General features: G+C 42.7%; 1 protein-coding gene across 3 annotated transcripts; it reads left to right on the forward strand.

Annotated features, from left to right (window-relative positions):
• Positions 1–409: 409 nt before the first annotated feature.
• Positions 410–23,258, forward strand: PRDM1 (PR/SET domain 1). Of its 3 annotated transcripts, XM_006739232.3 has the most exons (7): positions 410–1,206; positions 2,812–3,051; positions 9,582–9,701; positions 13,047–13,299; positions 18,185–19,284; positions 19,737–19,865; positions 20,246–23,258. In XM_006739232.3, exons 1-7 carry the CDS (start codon positions 1,165–1,167, stop codon positions 20,816–20,818), a joined length of 2,457 nt encoding a protein of 818 aa, XP_006739295.2. In that variant the 5' UTR covers positions 410–1,164; the 3' UTR covers positions 20,819–23,258. The 3 variants fall into 3 exon arrangements, with proteins under 3 accessions (XP_006739295.2, XP_081684856.1, XP_081684855.1); XM_081828730.1 differs by lacking the exons at positions 410–1,206; positions 2,812–3,051; positions 9,582–9,701 and adding an exon at positions 9,720–11,954; XM_081828729.1 differs by lacking the exons at positions 410–1,206; positions 2,812–3,051; positions 9,582–9,701 and adding an exon at positions 12,390–12,830.
• Positions 23,259–24,052: the final 794 nt, after the last annotated feature.

The raw sequence follows: 24,052 nt of genomic DNA on the forward strand, positions 1-24,052 counted from the left end.
AGGAAGTAAAGCATCTGGTTTGTTTTGTAATGAGAAGCAGGAATGCAAGGTCCACTCTCTTAATAATAAACAAACAGGACATTGTATGCCATCATCACAGGATGTCCTTCCTTCAACAGAGGACTGACTGGGGCTGGAGGAAAAGCCGGACAGGGCGTAGAACGAGCCCCACTAATTACTGCCTCCGTCTGCCCTCCACTTGCAGTGATCAGTTCAACATTCTCTTTAACTGTGAAACGATGAATGTTCTACACTTTGCTTACACGCTCCTCCTCGGAAGTCTGGCTGTGGGTTTGGGGAGGGGAGCAAAGGCAAAGACTTTTAATCTGAGGGATTATAACTTTTCCCTATTTCCCTATTTATTAAATGGTTGAAAGAGGGAAGCTAGTTCTACCAAATCTGAATGTATTTCAGTTAGCAGGAGACATGGAAGCAGACAAGTTTGGAGGGTAGGGGGATGTGCATTTCACGGGCTATAGCTGGAAGATTAGACAGCTACATTTTATTACATGAAGTGCAAAAATAATTCCGCACGCTCTTTTCAGATACATTTTGTATATTCTTTAAAGTGTGGATTGAGCCGAGGAAATACAAGATTTTTAGGTAATTTTTAGGTTTCCCTTAATTTAAGGAATGTGCGCCCCCTTCGAAAGCCTCAGCGGGAAGGAGGGCGGGCTGAGTATTTAGAATACAATACAGCCCGAGTAAACGCTGAGGTTAAGTGCTTTCAAAGGGAAGTAGGAAGATTCCAAATAAATGTTGAAATTCACATGCGAAGAGATGAAGCTCTAGGCGGCTCGCGATCTGGGGGAAAGCCCTGGGCTGAGCTCTCTGCGCGGCTCCGGCGAGTCCAGGTGTGGCCACGCCCCCTTCAGCAGCTGGTGGGAGTGAATCAGACGAATGGGAAATCTGCAGCAGGGAGGGGAAAGGAGCCTCCGGTCTGGTTAACACAGACTGAAAGTGCTGCGGTGACACTCAGCCCTCCAGTGCTGCGGAGAGGCAGAGCAGCGCGCAGCACCTGTCCGCCGCAGAGAGCCGGGACGCGGGCGCCGGGGCGGCCGTAGAACAGGAGGGACGGCCGAGGTGCGCGTCAGTCCTCAGCCCGCGAGGGGACGCGGAGGAAATGTGGACTGTGTAGATAGAGATGAGCGACACTTATCTCAGATGTTGGATATTTGCTTGGAAAAGTGTGTGGGTACGACCTTGGTAAGGAACTTGATCTTGTTTTTAATTCTGAAATTGATCAGAAATTGTTGTTGTTGTTGGCGTAGTCGCAGTAGAAACCAGGACAGCTTCTGCTTTAGCGCTCTTAGAACTGTCAAACATTTGTAAGACTTTTTCCTTATGAATCATTAACCCTTTCAGTTCGAGGCGTAATTGATTCATTGAAATTTCGGTAGTGGCTCCTGCCCACCCCCGTCAAAGTGACTTCTCCGGGTTGGCTTAATTTTGTAAATTTTGCTTTATTTGAACATTTATTTGGCATCATGACTGTACATGTTGGAACTAAATAAAAACAAGCAAGTTTGTCTAAATCGTCACTCAGGAAAGACAACTTTGCATCTGACTTCTTTTTAAAAGAGCATCGTATTTAGGGAAGAAAGAGAAGAATGTGAAAGCTACTTTGAAGGACTTTCCACGGAGAGTTGTGTTTACATTCTAAGGAGGACACGTTCTTACATGGAAATGCTACCCATATTCCTACTTTTGATCAAACATTGTAGGGAAAAGCATTGCAGAAGTTGTTTACCTTTTTTTCTCTTTGGAAAGCACTTTTCTGAGTGTGTGTGTGTGGGGGGGGATTTGCGGGAATATCCTTATCAGTTTACAAGTGGAAGCAAGAGGCTGTCCTCTGACTCTTCTATATTTGTTATAACTTTAGTTACAGTAAACTGAAGCACATCAGTGACTTCTGGGAATTCGTACACTTTCAGATTTAAATGGAAAGTGCTATTTGTAGCTGAGGGCTCCTAAAGGAATTCTCTCCACGGAATGCTATTGAACAGTTTTATGCTTTGTTTTTGCTTTTTCAATTTGGTGTGAGATGCCCACCAGTCAAAGGAAACTGCCAGGAGTTTTCCCCCTTCGCCCATTTTTCCTCCACGTTTTCCTGTGCTCCCAGACCATTTCTGAAAAGCTGCAGCTCAGTGATGCTGGCAGGATGCAACCCTTTCAGTCTTCCATGGGAGAGGATGAAAGGGAGCGCGAAGCAGAGCTGGGGGGGGGAGGGGGGGCGGCGAGTTGTTTTGAAAGTTGTTTTGCGTTGGGAGCTGGTGGGAAAGTTCAGTCTTCCCCATTTGGAAAAGGCCGGCTGGGTTCCGCTCCTGCCCCACACGCGCTTTCCATTTTTAGCTTCATTCAGAGGCAGACAGAGCTCCTTCCTCTTCCTCTCCTTGTTTGTGACACTTTTCTGAGGCAGCTTTTCCACAGCGCTGAGGGTCTGGCGGCCATGACCCCAGGAGTTCTGGGACATAGGACTGAGTGCCCACAGCATTCTTCTGCTGTGAGAGGTAAAGCCAGGGATTGTTCGGAGGTGCTTCTTTTCTTTCTTTCTTTCTTTTTCTTCCCTTTCCCCCCCAGTGAGTTTGCCACAGTCTTGTCGGTCTTTCTTTTTTAAGAACTAAGTAAGAGTAGCATTTTAAAACCTTGCTTCTTCAAGGCAGTCTTCTTTATACAGCTTTTTGGCTCTTACTCAACTGTACCAAGCACTCTGCATCTGCTTTTAAAGTCTTGAGACTACTGTATTAGTCATAGCCTCTAGAACGAGCCACAGGACAATGGGGATTCAAGGCCTTTTCCCTTCTCTTCCAGGCTGCCCCGAAGTGTAGCTCCAGCGCTGTGAGGTTTCAAGGGTTGACCGACGGGACCATGAAAATGGACATGGAGGACGCAGATATGACTCTGTGGACAGAGGCTGAGTTCGAAGAGAAGTGTACATATATTGTGAACGACCACCCCTGGGATTGCAGCACTGACGGAGGGACTTCAGTTCAGGCAGAGGCATCCCTACCAAGGAATCTGCTTTTCAAATATGCCACAAACAGCAAAGAGGTAAGCCTCTGGTTTCTTGCTGAAGAAGATTGGCACCTGACGCCCAATCTCCTACCACTTGCCCTTGCGGCCTCCTATTTCTGTGAGAATCTGTAAGTATCAGGAAATAATTGATTTACTTAATTCACTTCTTTCATTGCTTTCTCTTTTCCTAAGTCTGTCCTTCTCATTTCCTCCAGCCCTCCACTGTTCCATACTAATTAGCAAACAGTTAAATCTTTTGGCAAGTTGACACATCTTGGCAAAGTGCAACGGCACCACAAGGTGGGCGAAATTGTCAACAACCTTCGAGAGAGCCACTGTCCACCCTGGACTTGCTGACCCTAGTCCTCCAGGTGTACCGTAGCTTTTGAGGGAGAAAACTTTCTTAGAAAAAAAGTTTTACATGTTTCCTTTGTCTCCTTTTGGTCATTAGATGGCTTTATTCTTTTTAATGAGCCAGCTTTATTAGCTGGGTTTCTAAGATTGTTCTCAAAACCTCGGCGTGTTTATGAACTGAAGTGATGGTATAAACCAAGAAGAGGTTCATGTAAAAGTGTCCTCCATCCGGATGACTTCAGAGCTAACCACTGTTTATCTGCCGCAGCTCCTTTGCTCTGGCTAGGCTGGCAGGCTGATTCCTTATTGGCCTCTGAAGTGGGTACACTCTTTGTTGTTTCAAAGGGGCTGGAAACCCAAACTTGGAATGAGCAAAGGATTTGTGTTTACCCTTTTATATAATGATTATAGCTAGGCGTGATGTTTAGCTGTGAAATAACTTGCAGAACCACCTCTTGTTTTGAGAATTCAGCTACTGCAGTGGTTCCTACTGGTCTCTGCAGCGGAGCTGAGTTGAGGGAACTGACCCCTCAACAGACTTCTCACCACCAGAACTACCACAGGTTACCATCCTTTCTGTCGCTGCCTTCAGAAAGAAGTGATTCCTTGCTGTAGGAATCCATGACTTGATGCTGGGACTATTTATTAGAGCCATGTCAAATCACTTTTCCTCCTTCCCTAAGGAACAGTATTTGAAGGAGTCGGGGGAGCCTGTTGTTTGGGAAATACTTTGTCTCTTTCCTATTTGTGTGTCTGAGTTCAGTGTTTTTGGTGAGGGGGAGACACAGCTGTCTAAAATTAAATAGAGCAGCTCTGCTTTGAGTTTCATTAAGCTTACCCCTTTTTTTTTTCCCCCTGCTGGAAGAATAGAGGCAGATTTTATAAAAACCAAAATTTAAATTGTAGTTGTACATGAACGTTAACCAAAAATTTAACCCCAGAGGTCGGCCTTAATTATACCTCTTTCTGAGAGTAACACTCTTTCCAATAGAAAGCTTCATGATACGTGGCCTGTGGAATCAATGTAGGATTTGTTTGGCTATGTAAGGTTCTAGCTGTGGCTTTAGAAGGTGTCGTGTGTTTTTTTCCATATCATATTTGACCAAAATAGTGGTCTGTTCCCAGGGTTCATTTGTGCCTTGTTGCACTGTCCTGCCCAGTGGACTGAAATAAAGACCTCTATTCTGTGGGTCATCTTTGCCTTTTCATTCTATAATGTTCTTATTCTCTGTTCAGCTCTTAGCTTGTTTTTCAATTTCCATCATTCTACTTAAAATCATAGCTAAATAAAGGAATGCTCTCAGATCATTAGTCCAAGGTTTAGAAAGATAGTCTCACTACACCCAAGATGTGTAGTGAGAAGCCTGAGCCAGGACTAGGAGCAAAGTTCTTCTGACTTCCCCAGCCAGTGCTTCTTGATTATGCTACACTGGCCCCTCTTGGTGTCACTGTGGTTTTATTTATCGTCTTTACATCTTGCAGACCGATCCTTTATTAAGCTTGTTTGGTTTTTTTTTTTTTCTCCTCTGAACGTAGAACTTCCTATTTCAGTATGTTCTTGTAACCCTAAAGAGGGTCCTTCAAAACTAACCTAATAAGAGATCAGGGTCCTCCTATTTTCCCATATTTTATTTAACTGAAACACTTGAATAACACATCTCCAGTTCCTAATCATAAAAGCAACCAGGAAGCCAACTCGAATGCAATGCTGTCTTACACTGATTCTGGAATTTGTACCTATTTGTCTGTTTCTTTTTCCTTCCTTTCTGCACTTTGGGAAAGGACAGCTCCCTTACGGGGGTGAAAGAGGCGCATGGAATTGAGCCATTGAGGGTGTGATACCTGAAAGCCAGTTCTCGAATGGAAACCTTCAGGATGGATGAAATGTTTACATTGACATTATTCAGTTAGTTCTTTCAGTCCCACCGACCATGGAAAGAGGGGAAAAAAGCCTTTCTATAAGGGGTTTTTATCTCACTGGTTGATCTTGCCCTTCTTTATATGTTTTCATTTAAGTAACAGAAGATGTTACATGGTGTACTGTTGTGCTGACATACTTGGGGATTTTTTTTTTAACAAGACCATTTTTCATTATGAATTTGTGCTATGTGTCAGCACCTTTTTTTTTCTTTTGGTTTAAAAACAAAACATACGAACCAAATTTCTGATCTTGACCCTCATTTTTAGATTTGGTTTAGAATCATTCTGCACCTTTAATGAGCCTGTTCTTACTTCCTATTTCCAGAACTCAAACCAAATATAGACATACTATTCAAAACTTTTAAAACTTTTTTTACTGATGGGTTATTCTTTTAGGGGGGATTTTCCCCTTGTCTTCCTGAAATAATCTTTTGTGAATACATGAATACAGACAGATCAATTTAAACAGTTATATTTTAGAAGCAGTAGCCTGTATCAAGTTTGCTTATATTCAAGAGGCATGGTGGCTCTAAGTCTGACCTCCGAGAGTCATGTGGTGATAAACATCAGACCGATGATGGGGACTCACCAAATGTCTATTTTGATTGAAGTCCATTATTAACTCAAGCCATCTGTAAAAAGTATCTCTCCATAACATGCAATTTCTTTTTCTTCCTACTACCTTTTATTTGTGAGACAATGTACCAAGGCATTACCATGTTTCCTTTAATATAAAGATAATTAAGGAGGAAATCTTCCAAAAACATCTCCATCCATCCCACTCCCTTTTTTAAAAAATGAAGTGAATTACAAGCTGAAGTCTTAGTCCACTACAGAGTTCTAGTCATCTCAATGTAAATATCCTTGTATTCAAAATAGAATTTTAATCGAATAAGTCATTTTTATGGGGGAGTGGATTCGGGGAGGGGAAGAGATAGCTAGTAATTAAAGTCATCTTAATGTCATTTGGGGTGAGGATGCTCATACCACATTTAAACCTGAATAATGTTTCTGCTTAAAGCCCACTGCTATGTGTGTGTGTTTGTAGATTCCCTAAAGGAGGAATTGTTTTAAAAAAAAAACCCCAAGTTCATATTCTCCTTGATATCAGACTTAAATTCAGCAACCCCCCCACCCTAAGTTGTGAAATCTCCCATTTTTATACAATGAAAAACAAGCCCTTTTTTTGTCTGGAAGCCTTAGACATCAGGGTGTGTCCTGTAACTGAGGCCACTGACAGAGACAGATCTGCCCAAGTGGTGGAAGGGCTCGCTCCCAACAGAAGGCACTGCGTGGAAGAGCTTGTGGGGCAGCGGGAGAGGAGGCAAGCAAGTGTGGAGACCAGGGTCTTCTCCCAGATAGGATTATGGGAGGCACACAGACAGTAGTCTGTCCCTAGTAATAATTCTTTAGGACCCTGGTCAGTTCCTGTGAAGTTTCCTTCTTGAGCTTAGGTGAACACATTCTTAATTAGTTTTTTTAGCACTGTGATATCCGAGGTACACACCAGATTCCTCTGTCTCATGTGTTTGCTCCAGGGGTAGACTGTTGTTGGCTAAGGTTCACATCTGGATCTTTCTGGGGCAAGAGGGAGAATAGGACTTGGTCTTCCACTTCCCATTAAAAACAACCTTGGTTCCTGTTCCCCTTCCACACTTACCTAGCCGAGTGCTGTAATCTTAGAATTGCAGCTCGTATGTCCTCTTTGAATAATGTCTCGGACATGGGTTTGAGATGAAGGTACTTACCCTGTACTAAAGTGCTGGGCTGGGAATGTATAGTGATGGTATTTAAGCTATACAATTCCTTCCAACCTTGAAATTCTATTATTTTGTGTCTCTGTGTATCCACTTGTGTGAGTTTATGTGTTCCCAATAGCTCTGTGTATAATGGAACTTAAATAATAGGGTTCTGTCCCACTTGTAAAGATAATCTAATATTGGTTTTTTTTTTTTTTTTAATTACAAAATGCTCACCACAATAAGTGTAGGTTCTTACATTTGTTTGGGGCTTGAGGATTTTCAGACTTCTCTTCCACCACAGACCCTCCTCTTTTTAATTGTTCTCCTGTCTTGCTTGCTTAATTGCATTTGTAAGGTTATAGATGGCAAGTACTGTACTATAGCTTCCTCGGTGACTTGCTTATAGTTGTTCTCAAATAGGTGCTGGATGGTTATGTCTTCTGCAAATTCTTTTGTAGAAATAAGATTCCAGTTGATTTCTTTTTGGCCATAAGAAAATTTTGTGTGTTTTCTTAGTGTAAGATTGATAGATGAGAACCAAGAGGCCCACTGGTTTAAAAAAAGAGCAATTTGGAAGAAAAAAAAACCCAACCTCAATGTAATGCTACTTGTTGGTAATCAGGCTCTGACTCCCAAGACACTGTCTGCAAGAGACTATAATTTAAAACAAAGTTGATGAACCAGTTGAGTACGTTTCTTTAAATCACTGCTTTAAAGTGGATATGTTGAAAATATCAACTGCTAATTATTGGCTCACCAACAAATGACATTATTTGTTTTTCCTGTTTGTCATTTTAATATTATGGAATAATCACTCGAATGTGAATGCCAATTGATTTGCGTGTCATAGAAGTCAATTCCATGAATTTTTCAAATTAATTAGGTTCAATAATGCATCGTAAATAATGAGTCTCTGCATAAGTAAGTCTACTTAAGCTTTAGTACGCAGTTTTATCTCAAGACTGCTCTGAGCTACTCCTGTCCCCAGTAGCTTTACTTCCAACAAATACCAGTAACGATGAATTGTATTGAAAGGGCAGATAGATGTAAATGAAGGCAGAGGAGGAGGATGAGATGAACATCTGCTTTTTTCAGCTCTCTGCCAGAAATTCATAAAGTACCAAAAATAACACTTTAGCTCACAACCTCTTTTTAACTTGTGTTAGGTGTAGGAAATTTTCTTTCTTTCTTTTTTTTTCTTTCTTTCCTTCCTTCCTTCCTTCCTTTTTTTTCCTGTCTTTCCAGTCTGGGTATGCTCCAGTGGCTTGTATATTGAATACTAAATTGTTAAAAAAAAAAATAATTGGCTGATAAATGTACATAAGAAAGATTAGGCTGTTACAACCATGGAGATGTGCTTATTCCATATCCATTTAAACAGGTTTTAAGTTCTTGATGAGATTTATTGACATATCAATGTATATCATAACCAAAATCTGAGATTCCACTGTACACAATGACTGATACATATATTTGGACCTACCACGGCAGGTACACAATTACTCAGGAGCCATCCGGCTTAGTAAACCTGGAAGTAAATATCTCTTTTACCTCCCCTCTTGGTCCATTTCAGTAAGGTATTCAGTAAGTAATTTGTAGGCGGTTTTGGACAAAAAAAAAAAAAAATGGGAAAGTGAATAAAAAGCAACACAAAACTAACTGGGAAATGATGCAGAGGACCACTTACAGAGGAGTTCTTTTGAATAGTGATGAATTGCTTCCTGATTCCTGGTTGGTGATTTTTTTTCACTCCCTTAAAGAAATTTACGATCAAGGAGGAACTGGCATAGTTAACATGTTTCTTTAGCAAGGCCCTAGTGTGATACATCCAGTCTGAGAAGGTCATTTCCTCAGATCTTAGAACCCACAGCTCTCCTCAGTATAAATTCCATTTCAAAGGACAACTTTTGACCACTGTTGAATAGAAGATGGTAGGGCAGAACAAAGTTACTTGAAAGATCTTTCTTCTATTAAAGAGAACTTACAAGCTATGAAAAAAAAAAACAAACCTCATCTGGAATGAAAAAAAATATAATGTGTTTTGCTTCTGGTTCCTTAGGTCTTTGTGGAACAACCAAAGAGCACTATTTTGGTTTTTGAGGTTAAAACTATTTTATTCCCCTCAAGCATGCTATGTTTATGGTTTGATGGAGAAGGAGAAACAAGAAACTAGGAGCAGGCTGAAATAGTTTAATCTTGACCGTCTAATTCTGCAGTATCTGATTCTAAAATCAGATAAAACAGAATGGTTACCCTCTCTGTTCTTCTAGTATGAAAAGTAATAATAAAAATGAAAAAGTCACCAGAGAATAATCCTTTAGACTATTTTAATGCTTGGTTGGGTATTTGCTTATGATCTGGGAGCTTAAAAGATGGTTTCCCCCTAAGATGAACTTTGTTGTTAAAATTATGTTGGCACCATTGATATCTGCTCTCCGTATCATAGTTTTGTCATTGTTGATTGTATTACCACTTGACAATTCGATTCAATAAAATCATCGGTTAATATTTTACAGTTGAAGTAATTATTTCATGTTTTATCTCCTTTAGGTTATTGGAGTGGTGAGTAAAGAATACATACCAAAGGGAACACGTTTTGGACCTCTAATAGGTGAAATCTACACCAATGATACTGTTCCCAAGAACGCCAACAGGAAATATTTCTGGCGGGTAAGTAGGGAAAAATTTTTCAGACTCCTTAAGAATTAAGGAAAAAAATGGAGCCACAATTGCTGGGTCACTTCCTTTTTCAACCTGTACTGGGGCTTACCACAACTCTTCAGGGCCCCTGTGGATACAGGGAGTTGTAAGCAAGTGTGATTGAAACCGGTTAATTGTTTGGCTCTAGAAATACAGCCTATAGGTGATTAGGGATGGAGATATGGACTGTATGTGAATCTTAATTTTTGCAATTCATTAGAGCTTTGTGATGAAAGGAAACAGTTTGCTGCTTGCTTCAAGGGTAGGTTCATTTGCATTTCTCTGCAAGGAAGTAGTAATGAGTCACCAAGCCTTAGATTTCACCCCTTCTTGATTTCTTGCTGAGTTAACTTTAATTGAATGGAAGAGTAATCGTAAATGAATTAGCGTGAAAATAAATGCCGTTAAGGAAGGATGGGTAGAAGATGACACTGGGGGAATGGAGATGACTGGGACTGGTCTTACGTCTGCATCATAAAACTGTCGGCTTTGACAGTTTGTACTTTACTCCCATAGCATAAGGGAAGTGCTTACAATCGTGAGAGCATAAAAGTCTGGCCCATACAATTTCCTTTGGAATATTAGGATTAGGAAGGGCCGCAAAGATGAACTACTTAGACGGAACTTTTGAGTAAAAGACCCCAAATTAGAAGGGAACAGAGACAAAAATTAGACTGCTTTCCATCTTCCCACAGATCTCTCTGGGATATTCACTTTTCTCAATTAGGAAATAAGGACATGCTTACTAAATTTAAAAGTAATTTTTTTATACATACTTGCATAAAATGTACATGACTACCGGGGAACCATTATTTGAATTCTTTTAAGAAACAGCTGCATGGTAACAACAAAAACTGGATTATACTTATTTTGGCCAGTTTTTACCCACCATGCTTATATCTTTTGGAGAAGTATCTTTATAAAAGACTTCTATTTGGGGATCATTCAGAAGCTGTTCCATAGAAACAGGATTTTTTTTTTTTTTTAATCCAGGGAGTTTTGTGTTTTTAGAACTTTATTTTACTATTTTCCAATCAAGAGAGTGCACTAAGAATTGTTCACTAAGAATTGTGGGCTCACAATTTTTATTTAATAATTACACATACTTAAGATATATTTACTTTGTGACTTATAATGGGCAAAATGTTAGTAAGTGCATTTTTGCCTTTATTGCCAATAAAGTCTTCTCAGAAGTGAGCCACAGAAGTGTGTCATTCTTGGCGTCAAAAGTCTGAATTAATACGATCCAGCATGAGACTTATTAATGCAGGCTCATTTTTTAAAAAGGCAAGAAATACTTAAGAACCTCCTATCTCTGTCCCAGTTCCCTGGTTCATTAAAGATTCACCCCAAGTAACTGAAATGCTTTCCTTGGGAGGATTTATTTGAATCAGTCTTTCACATACAAAGGATATTGTAGGAGAAAACTCCCCACATGTTGTTAAAAGTATCCTGATTTTGCTGGCAGGAATATGAACATCTGTTGTAAGGAAAGAAAAAGTTTCATGCAAATTACACAGTCAAAGAAGAGTAGGGATGTTCAAGTTGAGAAACCAGTGACATTTCTTGTAACTGTACTATGAGTCAGCACATTTTTTAATCTTCCTGATAATATATGGCAGTGTAGCGAGGTGAGAAGGAGCAGTGTTCATTTGACATACGCATTATTTTATTTTCGTGTGTGTGTGTACAAATGACTTCATGGCACAGACGTTTCTGTTTTTAAATGAGCGTACAGTAAATTGTAGTCCATGGAAGGCTGACTGGAATCCCACACCCTTAGCTTTAGAAAGCAGTCTCCGCCCAGCGAAGAGTGCAGAACGATGGAACCCCATGTTCCTGGAAGTTTGCACATCAGAGTAAACAAACTTGAAAACCCCTCTTGATAGCAGAATTCACCCAGCCTTGTTCCATTTTCTCTTAACAAAACACACCGCAAAAGCTCTCACAAGCTGCTTTGATGAAGCCACATGTATTTCCCCCTCCACAATTTACAGGAAGTTACTCTTAAAAGAAAGTGATTCTGGTGTTTACTGCCCGTGTTAAAGGGACAGAGTTCCTTTTTGTTTCTGATAGGTGTGAGTGAAATACAGACATGATTTATAGACTATCATAGTCAGTATGTGACTAGGAACAAAGCCATAACCTCCTGTCCGGTTAGAGCAAAATTTCTGCTACGACCAGTGCCTTCCTACTTGAAGACTACGAGTTGCAGATAACCAGGTATTGATTATAGAGGGATAAAGAAATTTCTTAAGTCTGAAGAAAAAGTGGTACACCTTAAAAAGAGGGAGAGAGAGAAACTTTCTGTGGAAGGATGAGGAGTGTTATAAAGTAGTTTCAGCAAGAATGTATGTTTTAATTTTTCCTATTCTTACCTCTGCCTTTTTACGGAACATAGCCTGAGCGCATCTGTTAACCAGAAGTAGTATTACCGTGAAGATTATGCGTTGCCTTTAAAGAAGAGCACAGTTTCTTCCTGTTCTTTTTCGAAAAACACATGCCTATGGCTCTGTCAGTTGGTGTTTTAGCCAACCACCTTACAGATAAGAGGGTTCCCTCTCCCCTCCTTCGGCTTGAAAAGAGAAGTGCAAGGCTGAACATGTTTATCAAGAGGAAAAGTGACTTCTTAGTCGACTGTCAAATCCTGGCTTCTGTCCCGGTATTCACTTTGTTATGGCAGGTGAAGTTCACCTTTGCCCCACCCAGTGTTTCCACAAAAAGGCAGGGTTCCAAGTATTCATATGAATAAGTGTTACTTCTGGACTTGGAGGCTTGGGGGTGGAGGATGTTTGCATAGTTTAAGCCTTGGGCGGGGGTGTAGGAAACGGCAAGTACAGAGGCCATAGAAAAAGTTGAGACTCAGTTTGACGTATTCGGTTGGCTTGGTCTTCTACCCAGTGACTCAAAGCATTCAAAGTCAGCATAATCGGAACTAAAGTTAGTAGCTTCGCCCATTTGCCGTTCACGGCTGTAGCAAAAGTAATACTCTCTGGTGGTTTGATCCGTCCGAGGCAGCTCCTTAAATGAAATGTGGTGTTTCATTCTTCTGTCATTTTCCCCCAAACACGAAAAGATGATAAAACTGAAATGGAAAAGGTAACTGACAAAGTGTGCCTTACCTGTTTCCGTCCTGATTTTCTGCTGATTCAAGACTACTCTGGCTAAACCGATTTCTTTCTTTTTCTAAGTGGCCAACAGGGAATGAGAAATCACACACGGTCCTTGCCGTGTTTATTCTTAGAGGTGCCGGGGTAGCTTTCCATTGCTTTGGGGCTGACTTTCTTTTACACGTCTGTCTTTTCATTTGGACAGATCTATTCCAGAGGGGAGCTTCTCCACTTCATCGATGGCTTTAATGAGGAGAAAAGCAACTGGATGCGCTATGTGAATCCGGCGCACTCTGCCCGGGAGCAAAACCTGGCTGCGTGTCAGAACGGGATGAACATCTACTTCTACACCATTAAGCCCATCCCTGACAACCAGGAGCTTCTTGTGTGGTATTGTCGGGACTTTGCAGAGAGGCTTCACTACCCTTATCCTGGAGAGCTGACAATGATGAATCTCAGTAAGTGGATTATAGAACAAAATAAATAAATCAATAAAAAATGCCAGTAATGTCAGGTCTGCCCCTAAGAGCTAATAACATGTTGTTTAATTATATGGCTTCATTTGTTGGGCCAAGTAGGTGACTTTAAACAAGGGACGAGGAAAAGGGAAAAAAAATTATTTTAGTCCCTGTTGCCCATTATGAAACTTGATCATGTAAAATATTAAAAGCTATTTTGAATGTTTAATTCAGAAAGTTACTGGAAGAAATATATGTCCAATTCTAATCTTTCCAAAAGGGGGCAGGTAGGGAGTATAAAAGGGATTGGTCCTGACATGCCTAGTATGCAAGGTATAGCCCTTGTTGTGGTGATTTGTTGGTGCTTACAATGTGTGTTGGAATATTGTGGAGATGCACATTTGGTTGTCAACATATGGTCTGATGTAGAACTTATCAGATTGTTTTTAGAAAAACTCACAGCTATAATTTTAAAAATATTATTTTAAGTGGATAACTAAAGATTTTATATCCTAGCTTCCTTAAGGCAAAAACCTAATTATCTAACTTCCTGATCACTATTACCGTAGCTATGTATCACTTTATTTTAACAAATTCTCAGTTCCTTAAATAGCTTATACTTTTTTATTTGGTTGAAGTTATTGTCATAACCCCTCTGCAAAGGGCTACCTCATTTTAGTCATTCTCAAGTGATCTCTAGGAACAATTTAAGAATGACCATAAAACTCCAATCTGTTGTAATTATGGTTGTGTGTTCTCAGTTAGACTACTACGTTTTAAGGAAGTTTTTAACATTAGATCCTTGTGGTGTAAAGGTCTTGGCGTCTAAATTCTGAAATTTTTGTAACTTTTTGTTTTGATATGATTTAAACTTAAGGAAGAGTTGCAAAAATAGTACAAAGAATTCCCAGATACCTTTTACCCAAATTTACCAATTGTTGATAATGCAGTCCTCTTTGCTTTATCTGAAGGCTCAACTGTTTTAGTTCACATTTCCACCTTTGAAGCATTTGGAATGAATGTTAATTTTAACATAAATTAGAATTTTGACTTCAACTTTAGGACCAATTAACAAACCCATTACCTGTCCTGGTCAGGATAAGCCAAGTCTGTAGCTAGTTGGTGCTTATCCCACACTGTCTAGTTTACTTGATCTCCCTACGATCTCAATACTATATTTGCAGTTTTCTGAAAAGCTGGGACTATAAAAGCTTATGAATCTCCCTCTCAGGATCACCTTTCAAGTGTGCGTTCATGGTCCTCTCTCTCTCACACACACACACACAGGCTCTTAGTGCACCCTTGAGCTTTAGGAAGAGGTCTTGGAATAATTGGAAACAAGCTGGCTTCCAACATGAGCATGAGGGGTGAATCAGGTCCTGACCAAAGGTGTCAGTTCTTTTCCCTCCTATCTCTTCTGAGCTCCCAAGAGTCTGTGGTATGCGCCGAGCATCCCAGGAGCCCTCCAGCTGTTTTGGCATCTGCACGTGCCAGGCCCACCGCGCAGGGCCGAGTGGTAAAAAACAGCTTATATTCTAGCAGAGCCTCTCACAGGAAGATGTGCTGCTTCCTCTTGACTTTCTCAGCATGGCAAGGTCTCCTTACATTCCTTGAGCTTCATCATTCGTGGATTCAGAGAAAGACCTTGGTTGTTTTGTTTTTTTGGTTTTTTTTTTCAAACAGTAACTCCATTTGGAGTGACCCACCCCGGCGACTTTGCACCAACCACGAAGAAGCTTTTTCACCTACATCCTTCACCTGGTGTGGTTTCAAAGGCCCTACATTTTTATTCCCCGAAGGCTTTGCACAATATTTAAGAGTCAAGTGCTTATCCTCTGTGTTCAGAGCAACTTCCATGTATACTGTGAAATGACACTTTTGTTCCCACAAATGTCCCTTTTTATTTATGCAGAATTTTTTCTAAATGGTGGCTTAACATTTTCAGGGACCCTTTCCTTCTCCAGTGTTCATAGTAAAGAAGGAGAGTGAACAAATAACCAGTCACATTAAGCCAAGACTCCTGCTGCCGATTGTGAAACCAGTTGTCTTCGGTGTGGTAACTGATGATTGAGCCTCTGATCAGGAAAATTTCCACTCTTTCATCAGGCCTAATAGGTAGATTGTGTCTTCAAATGAGTTGTGTTGGGTTTCCATGCTTTGAGCACAACAGAGGTTTGTGCCAGAATCTCCGTGAGGACGTTAAATGGCAGTGATGGTTCAACTGGTAGAATTTTGAGAAGAGATTCGAATTAAACCGAGGTTAAAAAATAATAAGTAGCCAGAAATCACAAATTGGCGGTTTTTTTTAAGAAACAAAAGAAAGGGAGTAGAAACTATTAAATTTAACTCTTACCCCTCCCAGGTTTTTGGTATTTTTTTCCTATGTATCTAACCAACCCATCTAGAAAACAGTTGACCAAATTATAGACTTCTTAATGTTAATCTGCTTTCTCAGTTTCAGTTGAAAACAGACTTTGTTTTGCCTACTGCAGAACTTCTAGGTTCTTTCTTGTAGTCTTGGGGGTTCTTATTATAGATCGAAAATGTGAGTCGGCATAATTAAGCCATTCAGAGCCTTCAGAAGCAGTTCACTCTTGAAATGACTCCGTCCGCCTACAGCCATTTAAGATTTAAGAACAAAAACAGATCTTGATTTTCTTCTTCATGTTAACTCAAGCTGCTGCTGAGTGGGAGAGTCAGAAATGACACCAGCTCTACTGATTACTCAGCTGCTGAAGGATGATTTTTTAAAATGTACCTTCACATAGATTCCATGACTTCCACCTTTGAACATCTTAGGGAGCTAACGTTTCCCTCTGGATATTGTTTTGGAGGAAGATAGAAATTTATTTCTATGGAGGCATAAGAGATACCAAACGTTGATTGTGGATTTACTATATGCTGGGCCCTGTGCTAAGTCTTTTGCATGGAAAATTATAGATTCTGACTTTCCTGTTTATTGGCCCAGTCATTAGCTTTGTTTTCAGTTTAATAACCGAATTATTAAGGTACCTAGTGAGAACACCTGACTAAATAGGAGGGACAGTGCTACTGATGGACGTGCACTTCTTGTTTATGGGCTTACTCTGTTGAACTTTAGAACCAAGAGAGTACTGAAGCCACTGGAAAAATTCTGAGACTGCGGTGTAATTGGCCACATGAAAATGGTGAAGTTTCTGTATGTTTTATGAGGGTGCCATCTTTTTTTTTAAATGTGGGCCTACACGGGTGCCTCCAGATTGTTCTTTTTCACCTCCATAAAATTCCTTCCTGTGGCTGTGAGATGCCTCGCCTATCAGTTTCCCAACTTAGTTGTCTCTCTTCCTTTACCATTTCAGCTTTAAAAAACAAAAGTGACAATTTGAACTTCCTGCCTCCTGGGCCTCACTGAAAGACTGATATTGGCCCGATAAGGGCTTATTTATTTTGGTTTAGTGGCTTCAGAAATCCCTCTCCCTCAACAAGCTTTCCATCACTGCCCCCATCAGCATCTTCCCTGATAGTGTCTTGGCTGTGTTTATTCTGGGGCTGCTGGCTCACCCGGGAGTAACTGATAACAGCTAGCAGGAGATAACATTCTCCGAGGGCCTCTCAAACTGGAATCGAATCCCTCAAGCCTGTCAGTCCAGAGAATGGATTTGAAGGGTTCAGAATCTGGACTTCCACAGAGTTCATTTCTAGACCTATCAGGTATCAAGCCTGGAGTGCTTTCTCAGTGAAATCAAATGGAAACTTTTTTTTTTGTTGAGATGACAAATGATACTTTTTCAGAGGCTTCAGCATGGTCCCACAAACCTGTCCCTTTCCGATGCGGAGGCCAAGAGCTCCCCTGCCTCCCAAGGCATCCGCACACATGGCTGGCTCATGCCTTCAACCTACTCCTCCTTGTGGGGCAGCTGTTCAGTTGGAATGATTGCCCTCTGATAACCAGAGCTCCAGCGAAGCAGCGTTATGTTTTACTTTTGATTTCCAGGGAAGGCTAAGCGGGGACTTTTTGGTGTTCCCTGCTCTGACTGGTGTTTTCAAGGCGTCGTTTTTTCCGTGTGTTTGGAGGGGCAGGGCTGCTGATGGCCTGGAGAGCCTGAACTGTCCTCATTGCTGCTCTTCCTAAATAGTGTATTTACGGAGTAATAATATAGAATAAATGCTTTCATCTTAGCTGCCTGTTTTCTTTGGTGCTCTAAGTAATTGAACTGGCTTGGGAAGTGCCTGTTGTGGTTTGGCAGAGATGAGTATGTCACGCCTTGTGATTCCAGGGGACAGCATTGCTAGGAGCCTGGTTAGACCAGACAGAGCCTTGGTGCCATTCTTGTGTTGTCAGCAACTCGAGGGGAAGGGGTGGCATCCATGTTGCTAATCTACTTGGCATAGGCAGTTTGAACAGGGTTTTATCAAATTCGTATTAAACAAGAATCGAGGCGAAAACTGATGACTGTTTGTTACTTGAAATGAGACTTAATCTTTCACATCTAGTTCTCAGGGTGTGCTGATTTCCTTTCGGTACAATGTGAACACCAGAATGACTTTTATTAACCTCTGACACCCCCACCCCAGGATTATTTCCACCCCATTTTAATGGAAGCTCTTCCATTCTAGCTTGAACAGCACTCTTCCATCATACAGTTTTTACTGGTAGAAAAAAAATAATCCAGACGGTGCTCTTGATTCGAGATGTTGTCACCGTTCCTGTTTTGCCCAGAAGGAAATGGAGCGGTGCGTTTGAGCGAGTGGCCCCGAGCCCTCTAGAATGAGAGGGCGTTGAGAAGCCAGGTGTGTCTCGCTTGTGGCCAGCTGGCGCTCAGGTTTTCTCAAGGAGAGAGCAGCTTTGGCAATTTCACTTCAGTTCTCTATAACCCTTTGAGTAACCGTCCTTTCTTTATTTCAGCACAAACCCAGGGCCATCCAAAGCAGCCCAGCACTGAGAAAAATGAACTGTGCCCCAAGAACGTCCCAAAGAGAGAGTATAGCGTGAAAGAAATCCTGAAATTGGACTCCAACCCCTCCAAAGGAAAGGACTGCTACCGTTCCAACATTTCACCCTTCGCGTCAGAAAAGGAGGCAGACGACTTCCGAAAAAACGGGAGCCCGGAAATGCCCTTCTACCCTCGGGTTGTTTACCCCATCCGGGCCCCTCTGCCGGAGGACTTTTTGAAAGCCTATGGGCTGGAGAGGCCGACCTACATCACTCACTCCCCCATCCCGTCCTCCACGACCCCGAGCCCCTCGGCGAGAAGCAGCCCCGACCAAAGCCTCAAAAGCTGCAGCCCGCACAGCAGCCCGGGGAACACGGTGTCGCCTCTGGCGTCCTGCCCTCCAGACCACCGGGACTCCTACGCCTACTTGAACGCCCCCTACGGCCCCGAAGGCTTGGGCTCCTACCCGGGCTACGCGCCGACCCCGCACCTGCCCCCGGCCTTCATCCCCTCCTACAACGCCCACTACCCCAAGTTCCTTCTGCCTCCCTACGGCGTGAATTGCAACGGCCTGGGCGCCGTGGGCAACATGGGCGGCGTGGGCAACTTGAGCCTCTTCCCCAGGCTGTACCCCGTCTACGGCAGCCTCCTGGGCGGCGGCGGCTTGCCGCACCCCCTGCTCAGCCCGGCCTCCCTGCCCAGCTCGCTGCCCTCGGACGGGGCCCGCAGGCCGCTGCAGCCCGACCACGCGCGCGAGGTGCTCGTCCCGGCGCCACACAGTGCCTTCTCCCTCCCCGGGGCGGCCGCCAGCATGAAGGACAGGGCGAGCAGCCCCACCAGCGGGTCGCCCACGGCCGGCACGGCCGCCTCGGCGGAGCACGTGGTGCAGCCCAAAGCTACCTCAGCGGCGCTGGCGGCCCCCGGCAGTGACGAAGCCATGAATCTCATTAAAAACAAAAGAAATATGACCGGCTACAAGACACTGCCCTACCCTCTGAAGAAGCAGAATGGCAAGATCAAGTATGAATGCAACGTTTGCGCCAAGACGTTCGGCCAGCTCTCAAATCTGAAGGTAGGCCTCCCGGCGGGCCCGGCCACCGCCGCGCTGTGCGCGTGCGCGCCTGCGTGTCGCCCGCTCTGCGCAGCTCACGAGGCGCTTTTGCGACAGTGTGAGACTCGGGCCGGGAGTAGTGGATTGGGGGTGGCGGGGTTCCTTTGCTTTTGCCATTTCTGGCTCTGTGACTTCGGACTCGTAACTTCTCTGCTGAGTTTCTTCAGAATAATGAAAATGTGGGGTTTGGGCTAGAAGATCAGTTTAAAGTCCTGCAGGTCTGTGACTTCTGTTCCTTTGGCGCAGACGAAACGAAGCGTTCTGAAAATATTGGGGCTCCGTTTGTTCGGTTTAAGATTTAACTTGATGGTTTTCTTAAGATGTCCGCATCGTAAATGCCTGAGTCCTTGAGCAGAAATGTGAGGTCTCCCCACCGACCGAGAGCAGGGCTAACGCACGTGGCTTCTTTCCAGGTCCACCTCAGAGTGCACAGCGGAGAACGGCCTTTTAAATGCCAGACTTGCAACAAGGGCTTCACTCAGCTCGCCCACCTGCAGAAACACTACCTGGTACACACGGGAGAGAAGCCACATGAATGCCAGGTGGGCAGTGTTTTCCGGTAGAAATTTTAACCTTTGTAGAGAATGTCTCAGGGGCGGTCTCCCTGTGTCCTGTAGCCCATAGATTAAACCGACACAAGAATTCTGCCCGGTCACGGGCTGGTAAGCCTGTATCTGCTGATGAGCAGAGATGATGACAGGGCCGGCTTCCAGTGGGTGGAAAATGGCAGGGGGTAGTAAACACCTCCGCGCGCGCCGTGCCCACATTTGCCTGTTTGCTTAATGCCACACCAGAGGTCCACCGGGAGGCTTCTCGCCTCACAGGTTGCTGGGCGTCGGTATGTAAGCTTGCCCTTCCCACTGGCAACTCTTAATCTTCTGGTCTTCCCGCTTCCCGTCTCTGCCCGCTTCCCCACCTGTAGGTTTGCCACAAGCGATTTAGCAGCACCAGCAATCTCAAGACCCACCTGCGACTCCACTCTGGAGAGAAACCTTACCAGTGCAAGGTGTGCCCTGCCAAGTTCACCCAGTTTGTGCACCTGAAACTCCACAAGCGCCTACACACCCGGGAGCGGCCCCACAAGTGTGCCCATTGCCACAAGAGCTACATCCATCTCTGCAGCCTCAAGGTCCACCTGAAGGGGAACTGTCCCGTGGCCCCAGCCACGGGGATGCCTTTGGAGGATCTGACCTGGATCAACGAAGAAATCGAGAAGTTTGACATCAGCGACAACGCCGACCGGCTCGAGGACATGGAGGACAACATTGATGTGACCTCTGTGGTGGAGAAAGAAATTCTGGCTGTGGTCAGAAAAGAGAAGGAAGAAACTGGCCTGAAGGTGTCTTTGCATAGAAACATGGGGAATGGACTCCTCTCAGGGTGTAGCCTTTATGAGTCATCAGACCCATCCCTCATGAAGTTGGCTCACAGCAACCCACTACCTCTGGGGCCTGTAAAGGTCAAACAGGAAACAGTTGAACCAATGGATCCTTAAGATTTTCAGAAAACAAAAAGTGTTTTGTTTTGTTTCTTAACTTATGACTTGGCAAGTCAGGGTGCCTGTAGCAAATGCTTATACATAATTCCAGTTCTGCAAAGCTCTCCTGACGGCAGATGGTTTCCCCTCACCTCTCTGGAATTAAAGAAGGAACTCCAAAGTTACTGAAATCTCAGGGCATAAATGAAGCAAAGACAATATATATACATATTATATATACTTATTTACACCCCCATCTATATATTTGAACCTGTGTATTTTGAATATTTGTGTGGATATGTTTGCATAGCCTTCCCATTGCTAAGACTATTGCCTAGCCATAATTATTTTTTCAATGATAATCCTTCATAATTTATTATACAATTTATTGTTCAAAAAGCAATAATTAAAAAAGTTTACAATGACTGGAAAAATTCCTTGTAATTTGAGTTATAAATGTTATATTTTTGTCTTGTGGCCATTCTTTGTAGATAATTTCTGCACATCTGTTTGAGTCCCTACGATTTAGTAAACAAATACATTACTTCAGTTGACCTCCCTCTACAATAATGGTTTGAAAATGAGGTTTGGTATTGCCAAAGTTAGACAGTTGATGTGTTAACTCATAAGATCTGTCATTTGAACAGCATTGTGTAACTTGGGGGGGAATGTGTGCAGAATTACCCAATAATAACTTCAGTAGAAGAGACAAGAAAGGGAATCTTGTATGTTTGTGTAGATAGTTCAGATTCTTTTCCCCCTAGCCATGGATTTACCAGAAAGGAGACAAGAAAGCTTTGCCAACCTGTCTTCCTCTCCAAAGAGCAGGGTTACCCCACCCCCAAAGTCACATGACCATTCAGAGTGGTCACGTGACCTTTGCATCCCAATGTATTATCTGAAAATGTGAATAAGACAAAAATGCCATGTTTAAAACCACCGCGAAATGTTCCCAAAGCACAGGTGGTTTTGTATGTGTGAGGTTTGGGGGCTTGAGTCTGGGTGTTGTTTTTGTTATTGGGGGGTTTTTTTGTTGTTATGTCAAGATTGCACAGACATGGTGCTCTACCGGGAAGGATTTGAGGTAGATAGGCTCAGGCCACACTTTAAAAACAAAAAAAATGAAAAACGGGTATTCTTGTTGTCTTAGGGTAAAAGCAGGCAATGCACATTCCTATCCCCAACACATCAATTGTATTTTGTTCTTTAAAACTCAGATTTTCCTCAGTATTTGTGTTTTTACATTTTATGGTTAATTTAATTAAAGATGAAAGGGCATTGCAAAGCTGTTCAACAACAATTACCTCATTGAGTGTGTCCAGTAGTACAGGAAGTGATGTCTTATCTAATGATTTGCTACTCTAGAGGAGAAACCAAGTGCGCTCCAGAAAGACAGAATGTGTGCCGTTCTGTCTTTCACTCTGCTAAGCCCAAAGATTACATGTCCGCATTCAAGGTGTAGCAAAGAATGATGTATATTTATAAATCTATTTATACCACTATACCATGTGTATATATAATATATTTATAACCACTTAAATTGTGAGCCAAACCATGTAAAAGAACCTACTTTTCCTAACGGCAAAAAGAGAAAAACAATCCTTTCTGAGGCTTTGCTTAACACTTGATGGCCTCACTGTCATAGACATTGGTGAGCTTGGGCACCTCCTTGCTATTGAAAGGGACCCCAAAACCTTGGTGCAAAGATGGGGACTGCATAACAACCAGGGGGAGAGATACTCACCGTCTTTCACCGGTAAGGGCAGTCTAAGATGGCTTTATTTTTGTTTTGCCACATTATGATTATGTGGTCACACCCAAGTCACGGAAATAAAGTCCCATTACTCCCTTTACCACTGTTAACTTTTCTCTCTCTTCCTCTCCTTCCTTCCTTCCTCACTAACTGATGCATCACTAATCAGTCTGGTTTCTATATTCAGCCTTTTATTGATGGCAACTACTGTCAACCAGCAGCAAAGGACGAACTTAGGAGAATCCAGGGAAACCTCAGAGCCTTACTGATCTGTTCCTCTAAGTGGCAAAACTGACAATTTTTTATGGATCAGTGCTGGACCAACACAGTCCTTAATTGTAGGTAAACCAAAGCATCGCACGCTGACATTGACACCAAATGCTTTCGGTTCTGCTCATTTGTTCTCTTCTTTTCCCTTTTGTGCTTTCTTATTTGTGGGAATTTTTACCAAGACCCGCGTTGCTTGAGACTTCTTGATTCTCTTTACCATTTGACTTTCCCTCGTAGGCCTCTTACATGTGAATGCTGAGCCCACAATCAACAGTGGTTTTATTTTTTTCCTCTAATCAAAGTTAAAACTGACCAAAGTTATTGGCTTTTTACTTTGCTAGAACAACAAACTATCTTATGTTTACGTACTGGTTTACATTGTTATTTATGTGCAAATTGTCAAAATGTAAATTAAATATAAATGTTCATGCTTTACCAGTGCTTGTCTGATGTCTTCAGTGAAGGGCCAGTGAAGCGACATCTTCACCGTGCCGTTAGGGAACACTTTTGAACATGACAGTGTTTGCCTCTCTCCTGCCCGGCCCACCCGCCCCAGCAGCCATGCGCCCCTCATCCCCCACCTCCATCGGGGACCACGTTTGTGAGTGATCTGAAGTGTTGATCTGTTTTCTCTCATAAGCGAACAGTTTAAGATTTTTCAATTATGAGCTATAGTGAGGAAAGCATTTCAAACATTAGTAATGAATTTTGATTGTCTGTTTTACTTTGTTGATGGGGATGGGATGGTGAGGAGGTAAGGAAGACTTGGATCCCTAGCCTTCCTAGCCTCATGACAGCGTGTACGTGTTTTGCGTGTGTGTGTGTGTGTGTGTGTGTAGACCCAACTGACTCGGGTAAGGGGCCTGGAGGAAAACTGGGTTGAGGAACAACACTTTGCCCAGTGAGGACAACGTTTTTGCCTCAGAAGCTAGCACTGAGCATGCCACAGGGAATAAGTTCTTTTTGTGCCTCTGCATAGTCTTCTTGCCCTACATCCCACGGTATTTTTTTCCCTTTACATCTTAGCTCAGAAAGTAGATCTGCCACTTGTTCATTTAAAATGAATTTCAAGACAGCTGTTGTTTTACCAGAATCTGGGCATTGTTAGGATGAAACCCAGAGACATGTTGGTATGGCCATGCAGTCCCAACTGTCATGTGGTGGGAAAGGGTCTATTTGTTTGTCCATGGAGGCTCCAGAAACTAACCTGTCTCCAGGCACAAATAAAT

Source organism: Leptonychotes weddellii, chromosome 8 (genome assembly GCF_054177405.1).
Source record: "Leptonychotes weddellii isolate Sample4059 chromosome 8, ASM5417740v2, whole genome shotgun sequence".
NCBI classification, from domain to species: Eukaryota; Metazoa; Chordata; class Mammalia; order Carnivora; family Phocidae; genus Leptonychotes; species Leptonychotes weddellii.